Raw genomic sequence first — 19,940 nt, forward strand, 5'->3', positions numbered from 1 at the left:
TGTAATGGGCTAAACTCTTGCACTAGCAGGACTGCTGATTGACAGCTCAGCAGTTTGAGTTGGGGAGAGCTGGTTGAGCTCCCTCTGTCAGCTCCAGCTCACCATGCAGGGACATGAGAGAAGCCTCCCACAAGGATAGTAAAACATCAAACATCCGTGCATCCCCTGGGCAATGTCCTTACAGATGGCCAATTCTCTCACACCAGAAGCAACTTGCAGTTTCTCAAGTTGCTCCTGACATGGAAAAAAATCATAACATTTTCAGTTTGGTGAAAATGCAAAAGTGCAGGAGATACAAAAACTGCCAATCCAACTATCCAGCCTCAGTCTAGGAAATAATGTATGTGACTCACATATGGGAATTCTGAAAAAGGATAGAACTGAAAAGATATATCATTGATTTTTCTATGGTACTTTTATCCCACTCTTCTCTCAATGGATTCAGAGTGATGCTGGGAAAAGACTTCTACAGATACCGTGTATTGTTAAAAGACAATTGTTCCTAGTGCAGATCAACCCTGAGCTTTCCCCAGGAACCAGGATGACTAAACTGAGATTGTTGTAGTTTGGATATCACATGTCTCATTTACACTTGGTAAAATAGAAGGCAGTAGGAAAAAAGAAAGGCCAATAATAGGTGGTTAGATTCAATCAAGGAAGGCACTGCCCTTAGTTTGCAAAACCTGAGCACGGCTGTTGATGATTTAGAGACTTGGAAGCCTCTCGTTCACAGGGTTGCCATAAACTGAAGTTGCCTTTTCTACACTTAACAACAATAACCAAAACCACAAATGAATTATTCAACCAAAAATCTTTGAAAGGTTTCTATCATCCAATAGGCTACATATGGAAAAAAAGAGGAACCGTGGCAAAGAAAAAGCTCAGAAAATTTATATTAAAACAACTATTTGGATAGAAGCAAAAACTCTGTCTATATATTAAAAGACTTAGACTCATCAGATTTTTACATAAGATTAATGCAGTGGTTCTCAAATTTTAGCCCTCCATATATTCTGGACTTCAGCACACAGAATTTCTTAGCCAAGACGACTGGGATTTTAAACCCAAGCATCTAGAGAACCAATGGATTAGTGCATGAACATCGAAAACAGTGATATTGTACTTCTTTTTAATCCAAAATTTAGAGAGAAATATGAAAACTGTGAGGGGTCAATGTGTGTGAGAGAGAACAGATGTCACTGTTACCATTCTTTAAAAATAGACAGCTTCAAGAATGACAAGTTATTTTTGGATGATCAAAGTCTGATTGCATGGGTGGATCACTATTGCAAGAATATGCCAACACTTTACCACTGTCCATGGTGTTCAGTGGAATTTGACACACATAACTGGAATGAAAATAGCTTCCAACAAGATACCAAGGATCTTGTAATTCTGAGAAAGAAACCAATATATGCACAGCACTGGCAAATTGCTACCCAGGTGCTGGTTTGATAAAAGATCATATTGTACTGAAGTTAATTCAGGAAAGATACTGATTCTATCCCATTCACACACACATAAAGTTATACAACTTGGTTTTTGAGGAATTTTTTTGCCTCTGAGGCTTTTTAAAGCATCTATGAAGAGAGAGCCCCTGGTGGCGGAGTGGGTTAAACCCTTGTGCCGGCAGGACTGAAGACCAACAGGTCAGAAGTTCAAATCCAGGAAGAGCAGATGAGCTCCCTCTGTGAGCTCTGGCTCCCCATGCGGCGACATGAGAGAAGCATCCCACAAGGATGGTAAAACATCAAAACATCTGGGCGCCCCCTGGGCAACCTCCTTGCAGATGGCCAATTCTTTCACACCAGAAGCAACTTGCAGTTTCCTGTTACCTACCTTCTGTCATGTATCGTGTTCCACAGTTGATGGTGGTTGGTGGTGGCAGGCTTAGCAGCTGGTGATGGAAGAGCTAATGTAAGTCTTAGTTCTAAAGGGCTAAGTAATCTGTAAGTAAGAATTTATGGGTGAAAGCAATTAAGGGTGGAGGCAGGCAAGAGATAGGTTCCAGCTGGATGTTACCTTGGGATCGATCTTTGGGAGAAAAGTATTTTTTTTATTTTGGTGGTAGATGCTGCTGGTTTCCCCCAGGTTTGTGGATTTTTGGTATTCTGGCCTGTCTCCTGAACTTTTATAAGCCTGGAACCCTGAATCTCTGGACTGGATTTTGACTATGATATAGATTCTTGATCTTTGGACTTTACTCATTGAACTCTTGGTGTTTAACCACTGGACTGGACCCTTTGACTATGTGGTTCTCTTGAACCTGTATTAGCGTTTGCTATTGGTTTTTGTTTTATATTCTGTGGCTGAGTGCTATCTTTAATATTTTGGACTATTAAAACAGCCAGAAAGTAAGTATTGCTTTAATTAAACAGTTTGATACAAACTGGCTTTTTGTTTAGTTCACCTCTGCCTGTATACATCTTTTGTACATCAGGCATCATAGAATCATAAATTTATAGAATCATAGAGTTGGAAGGGATCACAAGGACCATTTAGTCCAGTCCCCTGTCATGCAGGAATGACCACCTAAAGGACTCCTAAGAGATGGACATCAACCTCTTTGAATCAACCTCTTTGAATCTCCAAAGAAAGGCAATCTGCCACTAACTGAAGCAGTCTATTCCACTGTTCAGAAACTCTTACAATAAATAAATTTTCCCTAACGTTTAAATTAAAACTTTTTCTTGTAATTTGTATTGGTTCATAATCTAGTCTCAGGAGAAGCACTACATGAGATCATTTACCCTTTACATATTTAAAGATGGCTATAATGTCACCTCTTAGTCTTCTCTTCTGCAAGTTATACACACCCAATTCGCAAGTCTGTTCCTCATTTTATATACCTCCATCACAGTCCTCTTTCTACTTACCCTTGTTCTAAGCTGAAAGCCCCTGAAGTATTTTCTTCATTAACAGAGTTGTACCTGCCTCTTGATCACTTTTGTCATTGTCTGCACTTTTCTCAGCTCTCTCATGTTGACATACAGGTATTCACAGTTTTCCCAGTGTGATAAATTGTATAAAGCTATTATGACACTGGCAGTTTTATTTTCCATACATTTCCAAATGTGCCACAACATATCTTCCTTTTTCAAGGCAGCTCCACACTGAATCAATATTTTCATCAAGCTCTCCAGCACAAACCCACAAATTAGTTTCCTAGTCAGCCATTACCACCTCAGTCCCCTAACAATATATACACCATCTTTGTGGTATGGTTGCAGCAGTAATTTCCTAACCATCCCAATATTTTGGATTTCTCACTCACCCAACATAAAACTACAGAATAGTCTTTATTATGATCATACATATTACTGCATATGAAACGTATAATTGTTTCCACACATCACCTACCTGTCAAACAGCTCTCCTCCAGTGACGAGTTCTAAGACAAGGCTGATTTCTGCAGGAGTTTCAAATATTTCCTTCAACTTTATCTGAGGAAAGCACAAAATAAGGAATTGTCTTTTCCCCCCCTCTTCATACACTTTAAGGCGAACCATAAGGAAATTATAATGAAAATGAAAGTACCTATACCAACTGTTTGCTCTCAAAGTTTGCATATTTTCTCATTCTTAACTGAGATCTGTCTTTCATGCTCTCTAGAGGTTTTGTATTCTTACAGCTGAACAGTCCACTATTAAATGGGGCAATGAAGAAAGTGCTCTTCTAAGAGCTCTTTGATGCCACTACTTGAAATCTCTCAAAAGCACAATGGAAATAATTTTGTGTAATATCATGAGCTTCGCAGTAAGAAATTCATAGAATAATAATAAAATAAAAGGAACATTGTATCAATTATCTATCAGAAATCTTTGGCCATCTAACTATTAAGTTAAAGAAAAACTATTCGTTTTTATCAGCTGCAGAATTTTGCTCCATCTTTGTGATATGACTGCAGCAGTAATTTCATATTTGTCCTACGTCTGATGGAACAGGATACTGTAAGGACTGAAAAATGATGGGCCCATAATGCAGACATGCAAGCAAGCACAAATGCTATGATTTAGGATGTAAAAGCATCTCACTTACAATATTTGGATGTGAAAGTCGAAGTAGAACACCTATTTCTGTCCGGACAATCTTCTTGTCTACCTAGTTAAAAGGAAAAGCATGTAATAAGTTGTTGTTATGAATGTTAAACAGATTTGATTGTAGCACTTCTATGTACACTTGTTGGCAAACAAGCCCCCATAGAATTCAAAGTTATAGGTCAGGCTGTAACTTAAGAATTGGACATATAAGCAAAGCACTGCCATTCATTAAAGAAAATTCAAGGAGTTTAGTAGGAGAAATATACAAATATGGTTGAAATCGGATCAAATGCTTGTAAGATTGAAACACTCCAGAGAGTAAATGCAGCAAAGTTATGGTACTCCGAAATAAACGGTCTACCAAATGTTGTCAAGGTAAAACTCAACAGTGCAAGAAATAGAAGGGGACTTTAGCCAAATAACTGATTTTTTTTTAAAAAAAGGAAAGTTGAAATTAACTATCAGATGGTGTTCACTTTGGGTTCTTGAAAGGCATAAATAATGGAAGCATATGCAACATTCCAGTTTCTATTGATGAATTTGATGAACAACTGGATTACATCAGAGATCTTTGAATATAAGACAAGATATACACATTTCAATAAATCAGTATCATGTGATCTACACTATAGATATACAAAGCTGTAAAGGTAAGTAGGGAAAAGAAAGAGCGGGGAGCTCTTGCACTGAGGGTGCTGGGGTAGCAGTGTGATCTACAATTCATGGTTTTGATTGCATGGCTGAGGAATTTGAAGACATAAAACAATACAATTGGGTTCCTCAAGGATCTAGTCATTAATCAGTGGTTCCCAACCTTTTCTTGGCTAGGGAACGCTTTGACCAGGGACTCTGCAACGTTAGTACTAAAAGCGTTACGAATCTGTTTTTGGTCAGATTTAGATTCAGTTTGGTTATTTGGGGTGCTGATTCAGAAAACTGCATTGCATAGACAATATCTAATTTCTGATACACAACATATGCCATCCAGTAATCACCATCTGCTTGCCCACAGAAAACCATATTTAATAATCTAGAGCCACAGACCTTATTTTAGGTCTCACGGCCCACCAGTGGCCATCAAAGGAACATGGAATTTACATGGGTGCTTCCTTCAATTTATGAGGTGTGGGCAGCTGAATGGGTCTGGATCTAGCCCGATCTACTGTTCACTTCATGAATGAACCCATCAAAAACCAACTCTCTGCCCCGAGGTGTGGTAGAGGCTCCTTCTTTGGAGGCTTGTAAACAGAAGCTGGATGGCCATCCATTGGGGGTGCTTTGAATGCTTCTTGGCAGGGGTAGGACTGGATGGCCCATGAGGTCTCTTCCAACTCTATGATTCCTGAGCTGCATTGGATCAGCTCTGCAATCCTTTGTATTGGATTTTTCTGGTAAGTACCCTTAGTCTACAAATGTTTATGCTACCAACTTAATTCTCTCACTCTCGAAGAGGCTACAAGATCCCTTTGCATACTGATTCCAAATTAATACAATGCTGTCTTTGAAGACTTCCCTCCTGTTTCATTGGTTTAAGCAGTCTTTTGGTTCATTTCAGCATTTACAAACTACACATTTCTTAGATAGCAGTGACCCTCTTGTGCTAATATGTCACAGGGAATTTTCTTTTTACAGCACTTGAAGGTTAATTTTAGCAATATGCTCAAAGACAGAATTTCATATTACTTGTTTTGATGTTCATGAGAGAGGCTGCTCCTCTGCGAGGCAAGCCGTGCTCTGTGCAAAATGAAACAAGGTGATTGAAACAAAGAGAAAGGGGAATAACTGCTGGAGGGCGAAAAGGAGAGAGAAAAGGAAGTATGTGAAAAATACTTTATTTTTTTCAACAAAGAACAGTTGCTTTGTTTGCTGTTTCTTCACTCAAGATTAATATTGCATGTCTCTGTAGAGCTCATCATATAGTTTGACAATGTACAGATTTCATTACACAGTCCTTCAGTACACTCTGCAAAGCCTTGCAGGTGTTATTTGCAGTTGTTACAATACTAAAAAATAAAATAATCATGCAATGGGAAAAGCTTCAGAGAGAAGAGTAAAGTGACTGGCTTCTGGCTTACCAACAAATGATATGTATGTCCTTTTTCATATTGCTATATCCCTGGTTATATATGAATGAATTGTTTATTGTACCAGCCATAGGTACTTTGGCCACATAATGAGAAGACAGGAAAGCTTGGAGAAGATAATGATGCTAGGGAAAATGGAAGGAAAAAGGAAGAGAGGCCAGCCAAGGGCAAGATGGATGGATGGTATCCTTGAAATGATTGGCTTGACCTTGAAGGAGCTGGGGATGGCCATGGCCTACAGGGAGCTCTGGCGTGGGCTGGTCCATGAGGTCAGGAAGAGCTGGACATGACTGAACAAATAAACAACAACAAACCAGCCATATACTGACTCTTTAAAATTATAGTAGCAGTGACATGATAACAATAACAAACATCTGATTTGTATAATCCCAAACTATCTCCATTTCCATTTTTGATTATATATGTATTGCTCTCTGACAGGTATTTAAAAATCTAGGTTTTTGTTCAAGGGAGTTACATGTAAATCTCCCAAGCCATTGTTGTTGAAGACGTACCTTTCATTTCTATAGGCAACTGAAAGAACACATAGCCTCAGATGTTATTGGATTGCAGCTCCTGTCAGCATAGCAAATGGTGATGGATGATGGACGTTGCAGTTCATCAGTAATTGGGAAGCCACATGTTTCCACTCCTACCCCATGGCTAATATACATGTAGTTGAAATTCATGCTTTACCATTATACTCAGGCAAGAGAGTAAGGTCCAACAAATTTTCGCTAGCCTTGCATACAAATTTCATTGTACAAAAGGTGGAGGAAGCAACAAAAGGATCACATATTTTGAATTGATCCTCATCAACAGAGATTTTTTCAATTGCGTGGAAACAGTAGGAGCTCTCGATGGGAGTGACCATGTCCTCTTGGGATCTGTTAGAGAAGTGACTAGCCAAGTGCCTAGTGTTAACGTCTTTATAAATTACTTTAATGATGGAGTCAGAAGGTATACTTATCAAATTTCCAGATCACACAAATTAGGACAGGGATAGCTAATATCCCAGTGGACAGGAGCAGAATTCAAAATGACCATGACAGATTGGTCAGCTGGGCCAAAATGAACAAAATTTGCTATAGGGATAAATGTAAGATATTACCTCTAGGCAGAAAACAATGAAATGCACATAAGATGGATGCCGCCTGGCTTGAAAGCAGTACATGTGAAAAGGATGTAGCAATCTTAGGACCACAAGCTAAACATGTTTCTACAGCAGTCAAAATGTCAGTGTGATTCTGGACTGCATCAACAGGAACACAGTGTCCATATCAAGGGCTGTAGCAGTGCCTTTCTATTCTGCTTTTGTCCGATCTCACCTGGAATACTATGTTTATTTCTGAGCACCACATTTCAAGGACACCAACAAGATAGAATGTGTTCAGAGAAAAGCAACTAAAATGATCAAAGATCTGGAAACCAAGCCTTACCAGAAACAACTTAAGAAGCTGGGTATATTTGGCTTGGAGATGAGAAGACTGAGAGATGACTAGACAACCATAGTTAAGTATCTGAAGGATTATCATGGGATGAACTCTTCTGTTATGGAGGTCTGTCATCAGAGCACATCATGATGGGCATTTTTAGGGGTGCTTTAGATGTGTATTCCTGCATGGAACAGGGTTGGACTAGGTAGCCTTTCCATACTTTTGCAGTTCTAAGTTTCTATGATTCTAACATAAATTTGAATAGGACTTAGTCAACGTTGTGTTTAGTACAAAATTCGTTGTGCACATATGTGCATACACAAGTGTAAGCCTTGTGTTCTCATTTGAACAAATCTCCTATTTCAATAAAAAGGACAGTCCATAGAAACAAATGGGCACACAAGCACCTACTCCATTGAAAAGAGCCAAACATGTTTAACAGAGTTGCTTCAGCAGCAGATCTAATTACTATAGTTACCTAGAAATACTAGAACTGAGCAAGTGTATTTTGTAGGTCTTATTTTTCTAAACCAATGACTACTCTACCTATTATGAAGAATATATAAACAAAGGAATACCTTTTCTTCAAACAACTTCTTTAGAGTTGCACAGAGCTCTTCAGCAGGCAACTCCTGAAACAATATTATTTACAGGTTATGATAATACTATCACAATAAATAACTTTCTGACTCCTACTTTGCCCTTGCCCAATGAATGCATTGGAGCTCATTGACATGACTGTTTTTTAAAAAAGTATTTAAAGTACATGCTTCAGTGTACTTTTGAAATTACAATAATTCAACAGTTAGAGGAGCCCCTGGTGGCGCAGTGGGTTCAACCGCTGAGCTGCTAAACTTGCTGACTGAAAGGTTGGCAAATTGAATCCAGGGAGCGAGGTGAGCTCCCGTTGTAGGCCCCAGCTTCTGCCCACCTAGCAGTTTGGAAACATGCAAATGTGAGTAGATCAATAGGTACCGCTTCTGTGGGAAGGTAACAGCGCTCCATGCAGTCATGCCGACCACATGACCTTGGAGGTATCTACGGACAACACTGACTCTTTGGCTTAGAAATGGAGATGAACACCCCCCCCCCCCCCCCCCAGAGTTGGACACGACTAGACTTAATGTCAAGGGGAAACCTTTACTTTTAACAGTTAAAGGAAATTTATTTAACCAATGTTATTTGTTTGTATTAAATATCACATATGTATTTAGCGATACACATATACAACTCTAACCAATTATAGTGCATGTATGAATTACTCTGCAAAATATATGCTTATCATGAGTGTTTATATTTCAGACATATATTTCAGAAGAATACAATCAGTGCACTGATTGTATTCCTCAATGCTGAAAGCCTAATTTAATTAAAAGTATGAAATATAATTTATCAATGATAAAGAATATTAACATGATTAATCCTTTTTTTATATATATAAACTTGAAGTCAGTAGGATAGTAGGGAGAACCGGAGACGTATAGGTTGTGTCCTGGGAGAAAGCTGGAATATAAACAAAAGCTATATTTTTCATTTGCAACAAAGTAAGGAAAAATTTTGCTACCTATTCTCTTTTTACAAAATTCTGTTTTGGTGGTCATAAAACTAGCTTGGACCTCACATTACTTAATTCCAAGAGTAGCAAATATGAGAGAAGGCAATTTCGAGCAGAGAAATAGCAGACAGAGAAATATTTAAGCATGGTTTTCTACTCTGCTGCCAGGTTCCCACTCATGAAGCTGATTTCTCAAGGGAAGGAGGGAGGAAGCCAGAGCTTTGTTATGTGCATTTACACATAACTTTGTAGTTCGACAAAAGGAAGAGACTTTTCCTGACCAGGTTCAGCTCCTGTCACATTCACCTGAATAATTCAGTGCTGTGCTCTTTAAAATTCTGCCTTTGGAATAGTATTCATTCAATTGAAAAACAAAATCAAAGCATTACTGGATTTACCTGTACTTGGAGGAACAATCACCCATTAAAGTTTGTCTTTCATGTTTTTCCTTTTTTTACTTTTGGTGTTTTGTTTGTCCCTGTACAGTTTTTAATTCAAGGTGTCTGGAAACTGGGGTGGCAATAGAAGTTGTGCAGGGAAGAGGGAGATATGGTGATGACAGGGTCACATCTCTTCATAGAGCAGTGGTTCTCAACCTGTGGGTCCCCAGATGTTCTGGCCTTAAACTCCCAGAAATCCTAACAGCTGGTAAACTGGTTGGGATTTTGGGGAGTTGTAGTCCAAAACTCCTGGGGGTCTACAGGTTGAGTACCACTGTCATAGAGGAAGGAGAGAAAGGTGTTTAATACCCATTCCACCTTCCAGTCACCCTGCCAGCCTGGGGAACTTGGAGAGTGAGCCAGACCACCCACAAAACCTCACCTTAATCTTAAATAATGCCAGGTCAGTCAAGAATAAGACACATATCATCTATGGCCTCAGGGATGAAGGGGCTGACCTGGCATGCTTCACTGAAACTTGCCTTGGACTTTTGCAATGCACTTTACATTGAGCTACCATTGTATCAAGTTTGAAAACTTCAGTTGGTTCAAAGTATGGCATCCAGAACAGTTACAGGAACATCCAGAAGTGAGCATATTACACCTATCCTTAAGTCACTCCACTGGCTGCCAATTAGTTTCTGGGCAAAATACAAAGTGTTGGTTTTGACCTTTAAAGCCCAACATGGTTTGAGTCCAGGTTACCGAAATGATCAACCTCTCACGTCCAATTCGCCCCGCATAATTTCTGGGGGGGCGTCTGCTCCAGCCTGCCAGAACTTGACTGGCTAACATCACCCAGAGGACCTTTTTATTGGCTGCCCCAAGACTGTGGAACGACCTGCAAAAGGAGCTCCAACAATTAGATCAGCAGTCGGAAGTTAAAAACCATCTAAAAACCTATCTCTTCCAGCAGGCCTACCCAGCCAGTGGAAAGCATAAATTTTAAACTCATGTCATGTGTTTTGGTCTCTGTCCTGTGTGATTAATGTGTATTTTACATAAATGATTTGATCTGCATTTTGATAGAACTGAATGTTAATGTGTGTTTGGATAATTTGTATAGTATTTGTGTGTTTTTAACTGTGCTGTGACTCACCTCAAGTCATGGGGAGAGATGGGAATGAATTATTATTATTATTATTATTATTATTATTATTATTATTATTATTATTATTTGAAGGAACTGAGGGTGGCCATGGCTGACAGCTAGCTCTGGTATGGGCTGATCCATTAGGTCACAAAGAGTCTGATGTGACTGAACGAATAAAGTACAACTATTATTATTATTATTATTATTATTATTATTATTATTATTGGAGCAATGCTTACTTCATTAACAATATAAACATGGCAAAGTGTTTTCTAGCATTAATCCCCTCCCCCAAATTTTAATTGACCTATGTTTTCATAACCCTTATGGTAAATAAAATCTATTAGTCCTTAAATTACCACAAGACTGTTACTTTTGCTGCAAATTGATTTAAAAGACCCATCTGTCACAAATATTAAGATGACCATGCTTTCTCTAAATAAAGGAGAAAGGAATGGAAGTTCCCATCTTTATACTAAACAACATTTGACATTTTACCAGCTATCACTTACATAGAGCCAAAAGCCACGCTACCTGCAAAAATGTGTAATGAAATCTAACAGCCAATTTCTGTAAAGAGCCCCTTTTTCATCCCTGCCTTCCTCCTTCAAAGAAATGGACAGTGAATGGTGCTGAATTGGGCATTCGGGCAGGGAATGTGGCCAAAATGTCATTCCTTTTCATAGCTGAAAGGATTAGGCAGCAATCACACAGGTATAATATATGTGGAAACAGAATACATAATAAGACAACAGTTAGTCTAGTTCTGGACAATAACCATTATTTTGAAGCTATTGCACTCAATGACAGAATTGGTGTTTCATTTCCCTTTTTTTCCAAAGTGGCCAAAAAGGAGCAAATAAACAAAAGTTATTGCGTGTTATGTTAGAAGAAAGGGGAGAATCATGTATCAATAATGCAATTGTGTGCATGCCTGAGCAGAAATAATCTTTGCAGAGTATAATTGGACATTATATGATGCAAATCATGTTGACAAATCAGCCAAATTAATCCATAAAACAAAAAGGGAGATGGGAAGCCGTATCTTGAAACGATTTATCCTCAAATTGTGGGATCAATTTCATAAAACTTTTGATGGAATTGCTCTTTCTTGTCAGAAGGATCGTGTTAGTAAGGACATTTTGCAATGAGAATTAGGAATCACATGTACAAATGTTGTTGGACTACAGTTCCCTGCATTCCATGCCATTAGCTACACAGCCCAGGGATCTGCAGTCCAGCCACACACTTCCCATTCCTGGTTTTAATGTTGACCTTTAAAGTCATGTCATGCCATGACATGCAATCTGCTGAAAATGTACATGCCTATCAATCCAATCAGTTACTGTGGCACATAGCACTTCAAAATATTTTTTTCATGCTCAGCTTAATGGTTTTTGGTGGATTTTTTTTGTTCTGAAATCTTATAATGGTGGATTGATCTCACTTCTTGTTGTCTTAGCCATGTTCTTAACTATAAGTCATTTGTAAGTTGGATGTTTGTAACTGCCTGTATCCTGCTTCATGTCATCATAGAGCTATTCCTCGTGGCATCACAACAGATAATATCTAGGTCTCACATTTTAATCCTGAACACTTGAGAGATTTGGCCTGGCAAATCTCTCAAGCAGCACAATGTCTTGGGATTGGTCTATACATTAGAACATGCCAATGTATCTTCCTTGCTCCTCCTTCCACATTTAGTAATTTAGAAGCTCTCTTGCTTATCTTAATTTGGCACCAGATTCTAGAGCAACTGTTCTGAGACATTTTCATATGCTTATGTTATCACTGATTCTGATGAATCTCCTAATTGTATTTCTTTTGAATTTTTAATCCTAATGCTATTTTTATAATAACCGTAAAAGGTTCAGTATTGAGAGAGTATCTGACAGCAAATGTGCATTTCTCAAATTACTCCATACTCACAAAGCTGAAATAATGCCTGCCATTAACCTACATATAAGAGAAAATAAGAATCTTCTAAATTGACTCTAATTTTAAATTATTCTGAATTTCTGATACATGAAACACCCTCTGACAAGAAAAAAAAATCAAATTATTGACAATTTGCTGCTAACTTCAACAGTGTTATTGCCTCATAGGCCAGTTTTACAGAAATAAGTGTTCTTTTTCCTTTTCCAACATGGGTCTTGCAGTGACCCATGTTTTCCTGTTCTCCTGTATTAAAGTTTCCACTTCTAGCAGTGCACTGGGATCAAATGAGTAAGTCATATAAGTAGATAGATAGATACACACACACGTGTGTGTGTCTTTCCATCTGTCTTTCTGCTTGTACCACAAAGGCTGTTGCTAGGTGAAGTGGCCCTTTGTAATACCACTGGGAGAGAAATATGACATGTGTATGAAGGGATAGATGGAAAGATGGAAAGAGCCACAAAGAGAGCCATATTGTCATAGAGATATTGTGAGGAGGCCCTCTCAGCTGGAAAAGGGAGAAAGGGAAGGGAAAAGAAGAAAGGAAGGAAAGAAAAGGAAGGAAAGAAGGAAGGAGGGAGGGAAATAAAGGAATGGAGAAGGAAGAAATGGAGGGAGGGAGGAAGAAAGAAAGAAAGAAAAAGGAAGGAAAGAAAACAGAAAGGAAAGGGGGAAATGCATAATGGTGGGAAAGGAAGGAAGGAAGGAAAAAGGAAGGGATGAAAGAAGGGAGTGGTGGTCCATCCGACACTCAGACAATGCTGGGCATAAATGCTAGTACAATAAATAACTTAATCTGTAGCTCTTTTCTTTTTTGTAAATCTGCCCCACAATTTTCTTCACCAGGACCCTATCAATATGGCATCTTCTACTAAACCGTTGCCTCCCACCCATTTGTAACATACAGACAGAATACAGACAAACAATTGTACAAAATACACTTCCAGTTCTACTAACTGGAAGAGTTGAGATAATACCCGCCTCTCTCTCTTTACAAGCCCAGAAGATGTCTCCATGCACATCTAGCTATCAACAGATGTTTACATTTACAATAGTCAGAAGAAGCCCCCAAATATATAGTTCCATTATCTATTGAGGCCTCAGGTTCAGAGCCCCCATCCATTTTGACCTCAGACCGATGTTGATGTTGGCATTTTCTCTTTTAGAGACCAATAATGGGAAATGAGAGGTCAAGACCTGCTGGGAAGAAAGCCAATGCAAGACAGTGCATGTGTCCTGCCATGACTGATTGTGTTTCAGAAGTAAACTGGATACAGTGGCTCCATGGCAGATCTTCCTGTCAAGCCATGTACAGATTGCTGAATTTCTCTGGGAACGGAATCTGCAGGCTCTTCACGTACAGATTATCAACTCTAGCTAAGGGAGGCTGGGGATTCTATACAGGCTGGTCTGTGCACTGATTCTGTATTTTATTACACATTATCTGAAACAGAACATGCAGCAAAAAATAAATAAACCTATGAACAAGGAGAAAATGGAACTCACAGTTTTGTTCAATATTTTGACAGCAAATGGCTTTTGTGTTCCCTTCTGTCTGCATCTGTAGACAATAGAGGTAGCACCCCTGAAATAAAAGAGAATACCAATTTGTATTCAGGTATGTTGCATGTACACACATGCACACATGTATACAATAGTATATGTCAGAGAACACACTGATTATTTTCAAAACCAATGCTATCTGCATTTTCAATTTTGATTCAAACGTTTTTCAAAGCTATTCCTTTATAAGCAACATGGTCACTAAGTATTTCATCTCCTTTCCATTGGCGACAGAGGAATCAATCTCAACAAAGACTTTAGCAGAAGTGACATTGTAACTTTTCTGCCAGAATGGAAAACTTTTTTATTACTGATTTTTTCTGCTCTGCAGGAAAGTTATAATTTCACTGTCAGAATGACTTTTGATACATTGGAAAATGTAATCTTCAACTGTCATTCTTAATAATTTCTTAGGGGTTTTTTTAGTTTGCAATTTTCATACATTGCTCTAAACAAGCAGCAACAGAATTAGGTGATTTGCTGGTGTTATTTGGAAGAGCCGTGAAGATTCCTAACACATTGGGGTATCTACCATTACTCTAGTCACAGGATTGCTACTTTGTAAATATTTTGCCAAGACTTCTAGTTGCTATTTGGGCAACAAAAATCATATTTACTAGATAAGATATTTTGAAAAAGCACAGGAAAATGATTGGAATATGCATTGTCCAAAAGCATATGTTTACTACATAAATGACATTCACGTCTATTGACACATTTGAAATGGTTATACAGAAATGGAGAGAGAAAAGGGAACTGAATTCAAAAACTGGACAAAAGGACAGGTAGATCTGACATGGGAAGATGCTGAGGTCATTTTAGAGGATTTTTTTATCATGTCAGAAGCAACTTGAGAAACTGCAAGTCACTTCTGGTGTGAGAGAATTGGTTGTCTGCAGAGATGTTGCCCAGAGGACGCCCAGATGTGTTACCATCCTGTGAGTGACTTCTCTCATGGCTGAAAGATGGGAGCTCACCCCATCTCATGGATATGAACCGCTGACGTTCAGGTCAGCAGTTCAGCCAGTTCAAGGGTTTAGCCCATTGCACCACCACGGCTCTTATTTTAGAGGATGTTGTAATAGCTAAAGTGAATACTCAGAAGGAAAATTACCTTTGGGTTATTTCAGTAAAGGTGAAGGAGTTAACTAGGCAACCAACTCAATGAATTATAAAAATGTGCAGTTGATAGAGTGGAAACACCCCCTGTCCGCACAGCAATAGTTTCTTTTCTTCTCTTTCAAGCAATAACATTTACTGATAATCTATCCTTCCTCAAGACAGAGCAAATTCCTTTCTCAAAAGCTTGTACATTACATGCAAATCTCATTCACTAACTTCATTTCTGAGAAGGGTATGCAGAAAGACAATAGAAAAAAAATAGTCTTTGGATTTGGAAATTGGGCATATGTAAGGTCCCCATGAATTACCCAGAAAAGGGTACAGTGGGTCTTATTTAAAATGACAGGTATGTGCAGCATCAACTCAAATATTAGATTGACTAGTAATCTCATTCCTTCTTACTTGTCTTAAGCAGCCTACTTTTCTTTTCCTAAAAAACAAGACACAATTGATTTGTTGTCACTTTTAGAAACAATATTATGACAATCTGGTACATTGACCGGGGAAGTGGCAGGTTATACCCAGGAATTTAGAAAATCGGCCCGATGCACGGCCAGCTTCAGTAAACTGCAATACCTTTTGGAGGCTTAAAGATTAGCAATGAAGACAACAGATACATTTACACTGAACACAGAGGAAGGGTTTCTGGAGTTTTCTGTGGTTCCAAAGTGCTTGGATAACTATTTCTAATTGTTTGTGTACCTCAGGTAAAATCAGAGGGCAAAGAGGAGTTCGAAAAACATTGGTGCCCAAAACTAACAGAGGTTGGGAGCAGAAGTGTTTTGGATTTTGGAATTTTGGGATTTTGGAATACCTATAGTTGCATTTATGTATATAATGAGATAACTTGGAGATGGGACTAAAGCCCAAACCCAAAATTTATTTATGTTTTATATATACCATAAACACAAAGCAAGAAGGTAACTTTATACACCATCTTATACACAATCTTTCAAATAATGTTATGCATGAAACAAAGCTTGAATACATTAAACTATCAGAAATCAAAGGTGTCACTATCTCAGCCACCCAAATTTGGATTTTGGAGTATTGTACACTATAGAATTGAAGGTAAGGGATGCTCAATATGTATCAGGACAATCGGCGTTTTATTAAACAAATCCAATATCACAAAATACTGTGTAAGCTTTTAACTTCAGTTTTTTATTTCAGATTTGCTTCTTTCTCTCTCCCTTTTTCCTTGCTAACAACATCTGTGGAGAAGGCTCTAACTCAGATAATTGGTGCTAATCTGTGGAGGGAAGAGTCAACAATTTAGCAATTTCCATATGCTGTTCTGCTGATTGAAATAGGACACAGACAAACACTGTTTGTCCTGCATAGGAGAATTTCATGAAAAATTGTCTGCTTTGGTTATTAACAAGAAAAAATTGTGTTCTTTTAGGTTTTAGATAGATGACTTTTATTTCACCAAACTGATTTTCAAGTCTGGTCATATAGGTTGAGCTGTCACCACCATTGATTTATCTGTGTGCCACTTTTTGTAGGAAGTCACACACAATGCATTTCACATTAATTAGGTAATGTCCAAAGAACACAAAAAAGATGTTCTGACTGAATGAACAGCAAAAACAAAATACTTCAAAAATTACTGAACAAACTTCAGTCTCTCCTTCTCTCTTTGCAAATCACATTATATCACCTCCAAAACATGTCACAGTATATAAAAGACCAATATAGAAATCTTTGTGTAAATCAAATAAGCTCACCAAGCCAGCTATTTCACCTTTATGGTCTAATGACAACAAATATATGGCCTAGATCTAAAGACCAGTTCAGACTTGTCCTAACTCAGTGGGACGTTTGTCTTTTCTACTTTGAATATCTTCTTCTTCATTTCTCCATGTCATACTTAAAGCTGCCTTTCAAACTCATTTCATTTTTGAGAACTATTTGTCATACAACATGAAAGATAATTGATGGGAACTCCACCTCTCCCTCCAATATATAAAGCAGCTTTGTGTTTCCATGGAGCCTTGTTCATATATAAACATTATCTAGTGCCTGTCCAGCAGTCAAAAAGAAATAGCCAATTTTTAATGCACCTGCGTGTTTAGTTTAGAGATGCAGGCAGGGGCAAAAGGCTTATGTATATCCCATTTTAATGAGCTATATGACCATTGTATTTAAGTCAATGTCAATGCGCCAGATTTGGGGACATGGGAGGCAAGTTTGCACCTTGAAAACAACACTGTAAAAAGTCTGAAAACTTCTTTCATTTTGATCAAGTGGAAATTAATTTATTTTCCTTTTTTAATACATTTTTGTGAACTTACTGTTCACAATTATGTCCAGTTAGCTTAAAGCAACATCATTCATTCGTATTTACTATTCATAGCTATTTTGGTTTAAGGAAATTTATTAAACAAATGTTATTTGTTTGTCATAAATATCACAGATGTGTTTAGTGACACATATATTCAACTCTAACCAATTAAATAAACCAACATCTGCTAGCAAGAAGTTTGACTCTTTTCTAATTGTGCAAGCAGTATGGAACAAAAGATTACAAAATTATTTTCTAAAGCCTTGTCTCAGTAAACGATATGAATTTTAACAAACCATAGCAAATGTTTGTATTAATAAACCACTAAATATAAGAGTAGAGCTGAAAAAAGGATTTTTTTACTATAATTCCCAGAAACCCCAGCCAACCAGTTAAAAAAAATTAAAGGCTGTTGGCTGCATCACATCTTACTGATTAGAAACAATGCAAAGACAGACAGATTCCTGAAGTGGCAGCCACTTTATGCAGTGACCTCTTCTACATAGTGCTAACATGTTTTCGGTGTTGATTGAGAATGTATCTTTTTACATTGCCTGTCTCACATTTCGTCTCAACAAAATTTTATTGGTTTCCTTTATTATTTATGTAGTTATTTGCAAATCATGTTGGAATTTCAACAAATGAGAAGTAATTCACAAATATTTGTATATTCAAGAAGTGAGTAAGATCGATGTGTTATCTCTGTAAAAAATAAAACACAGAGTTCAGTAATATGGATCACTGAAATATGACACAAGTCGTACAAAAGGTGGTGTGAGCTTTGCAGTTCTCAGGGATGGTTCACCGGACAGGATGATACAGTGGGAAAAGAAGTAGAAAATTCAGAAGTCAGTTATGGGGTACCAACCATTGTGCCTCTCTCTCTGTTAGTGGCAAGAGCTACAGTGCAGGCTCGGTAAAGAGAAATGGTGCTCTAAAGCATCAGTTTATAGCCTTCTCTTCACCCCATACCAATCATAAGGCCTGATTCTGACTGAGGGTTCTTCTACACTGCCAGAAATCTCAGGTGGAACTGCATCATTTTCATGCATAGGAGAACTCTCTGGAGTTTCTAATAGGAAAATAGGGAGTAGGGGCTGGGGGTGCATGCCATCCCACTCCTTCGGGCTCCAGTAGCCCGAAGAACCAGGATGGCTGTGAGGATTGACTCCTGGGACTACGGAAACAGCCCTGCGAGTCAATCCCCACAGGACCGGCACCAGCAAAGATCCAGACCTAAGCTTTACAGGCGTCAAATCAATTGGGAGAAAACTGGGATATCTCAGTTTTCTCCAGATCAATAGTTTGGATGCCTCACAGGATTTGGGTCATGTAGAAGGATCCTGACACAACTTTGGGCTATTTTTGTAACATTTCAGTGATCATAACAAAAACTATTACTAAGTTCAATATTTTGTTTTTGCTTATGGATTACATGTCTACCTTAATTTTTTTTAATGCTACACAAAATACAGTATGAACCCCTCTCAAGTCATGGAGGATACATTCCTGAACTTACTGTGAAATAGGAAACTATGGGAAATTAAGAGGCCTATTGAAATGAACAACTTCCTTCAGAGGATACCACAGAATTACCCTGGAGGGCCTAGAGATTCACAAAGAGAGCACCCAGCATTTTTTGGGGCTTTTTTCTTCATGATAACTTCCAGCAGAAGCACCTCTCGAGGACCTAAAAAATTCCTGGAGAGGGCATATTTTGGCAGATGCAAATATAAAAGTTGCAGTTGCCAGTCCTGTGGGTATGGGGGTTGCCAATGTTAGCTGCCCAGAATAGATTTAACATTCCAGGAAGATTTTTTTAAAAAAAAACACCTTTGAAGAACTTCAGCTACATTTTTCCTTCAAATAAGAGAGGCATCTTATTAATGACTCAAAAAGGCATCAAGCCTAATTTACATCTGCATATTCCCCCCCCCCCCTTATGATTGTTGCAGGGGGTGGAATTCTCTATGGCTCTCACACAACAAACAAAACAGTGTTAAGCTAACATTTTACCTGTTTGGCCCCTGGCACATCCATTTACTGGCTACTAGAAAGGAGAGAATGGCAGATGAAAATAATCTAGGGATATTTTATATAGCTGGTTGCACAGCCCTGACCTCATCTGCTGAAGGAATGCTGGGAGGTTGTAGAAAAGGTCTCACTGCTATGCATCCAGCCATAGGAATATAGATGGGTATTTCTCTGTCACGATCACCCCCTTACCAGATTTAAAATGGGGGTTTGGGGGTGGTGGGGACAACAGGTAAATGTAGTATGGGATATGGCAACTTCCACCTGGAAGAACTGTATGCTATATGGACATTCTGCAAATTCTTGCCACCTTTGTTCCATTTTTAGCCAATTTAATAAAAGATACTA

The 19,940-nt window shown here is 38.3% G+C and overlaps 1 protein-coding gene across 2 annotated transcripts in view; it reads right to left on the reverse strand.

Moving 5' to 3' along the window:
* Positions 1-19,940, reverse strand: part of CAMK4 (calcium/calmodulin dependent protein kinase IV) — a 108,334-nt gene that overhangs the window by 52,834 nt on the left and 35,560 nt on the right. The window contains exons 2-5 of one of the 2 annotated variants that reach the window (XM_060761890.2): positions 14,093-14,171; positions 8,139-8,192; positions 4,039-4,101; positions 3,361-3,443 (exon numbers count right to left, since the gene is read on the reverse strand). In XM_060761890.2, coding sequence (XP_060617873.2) covers positions 3,361-3,443; positions 4,039-4,101; positions 8,139-8,192; positions 14,093-14,171 — 279 coding nt within the window. The remainder of the gene's footprint in view (positions 1-3,360; positions 3,444-4,038; positions 4,102-8,138; positions 8,193-14,092; positions 14,172-19,940) is intronic. The other variant, XM_060761891.2, reaches the window with a different exon arrangement.

This window comes from Anolis sagrei, chromosome 2 (assembly GCF_037176765.1).
Source record: "Anolis sagrei isolate rAnoSag1 chromosome 2, rAnoSag1.mat, whole genome shotgun sequence".
Lineage (NCBI taxonomy): Eukaryota > Metazoa > Chordata > Lepidosauria > Squamata > Dactyloidae > Anolis > Anolis sagrei.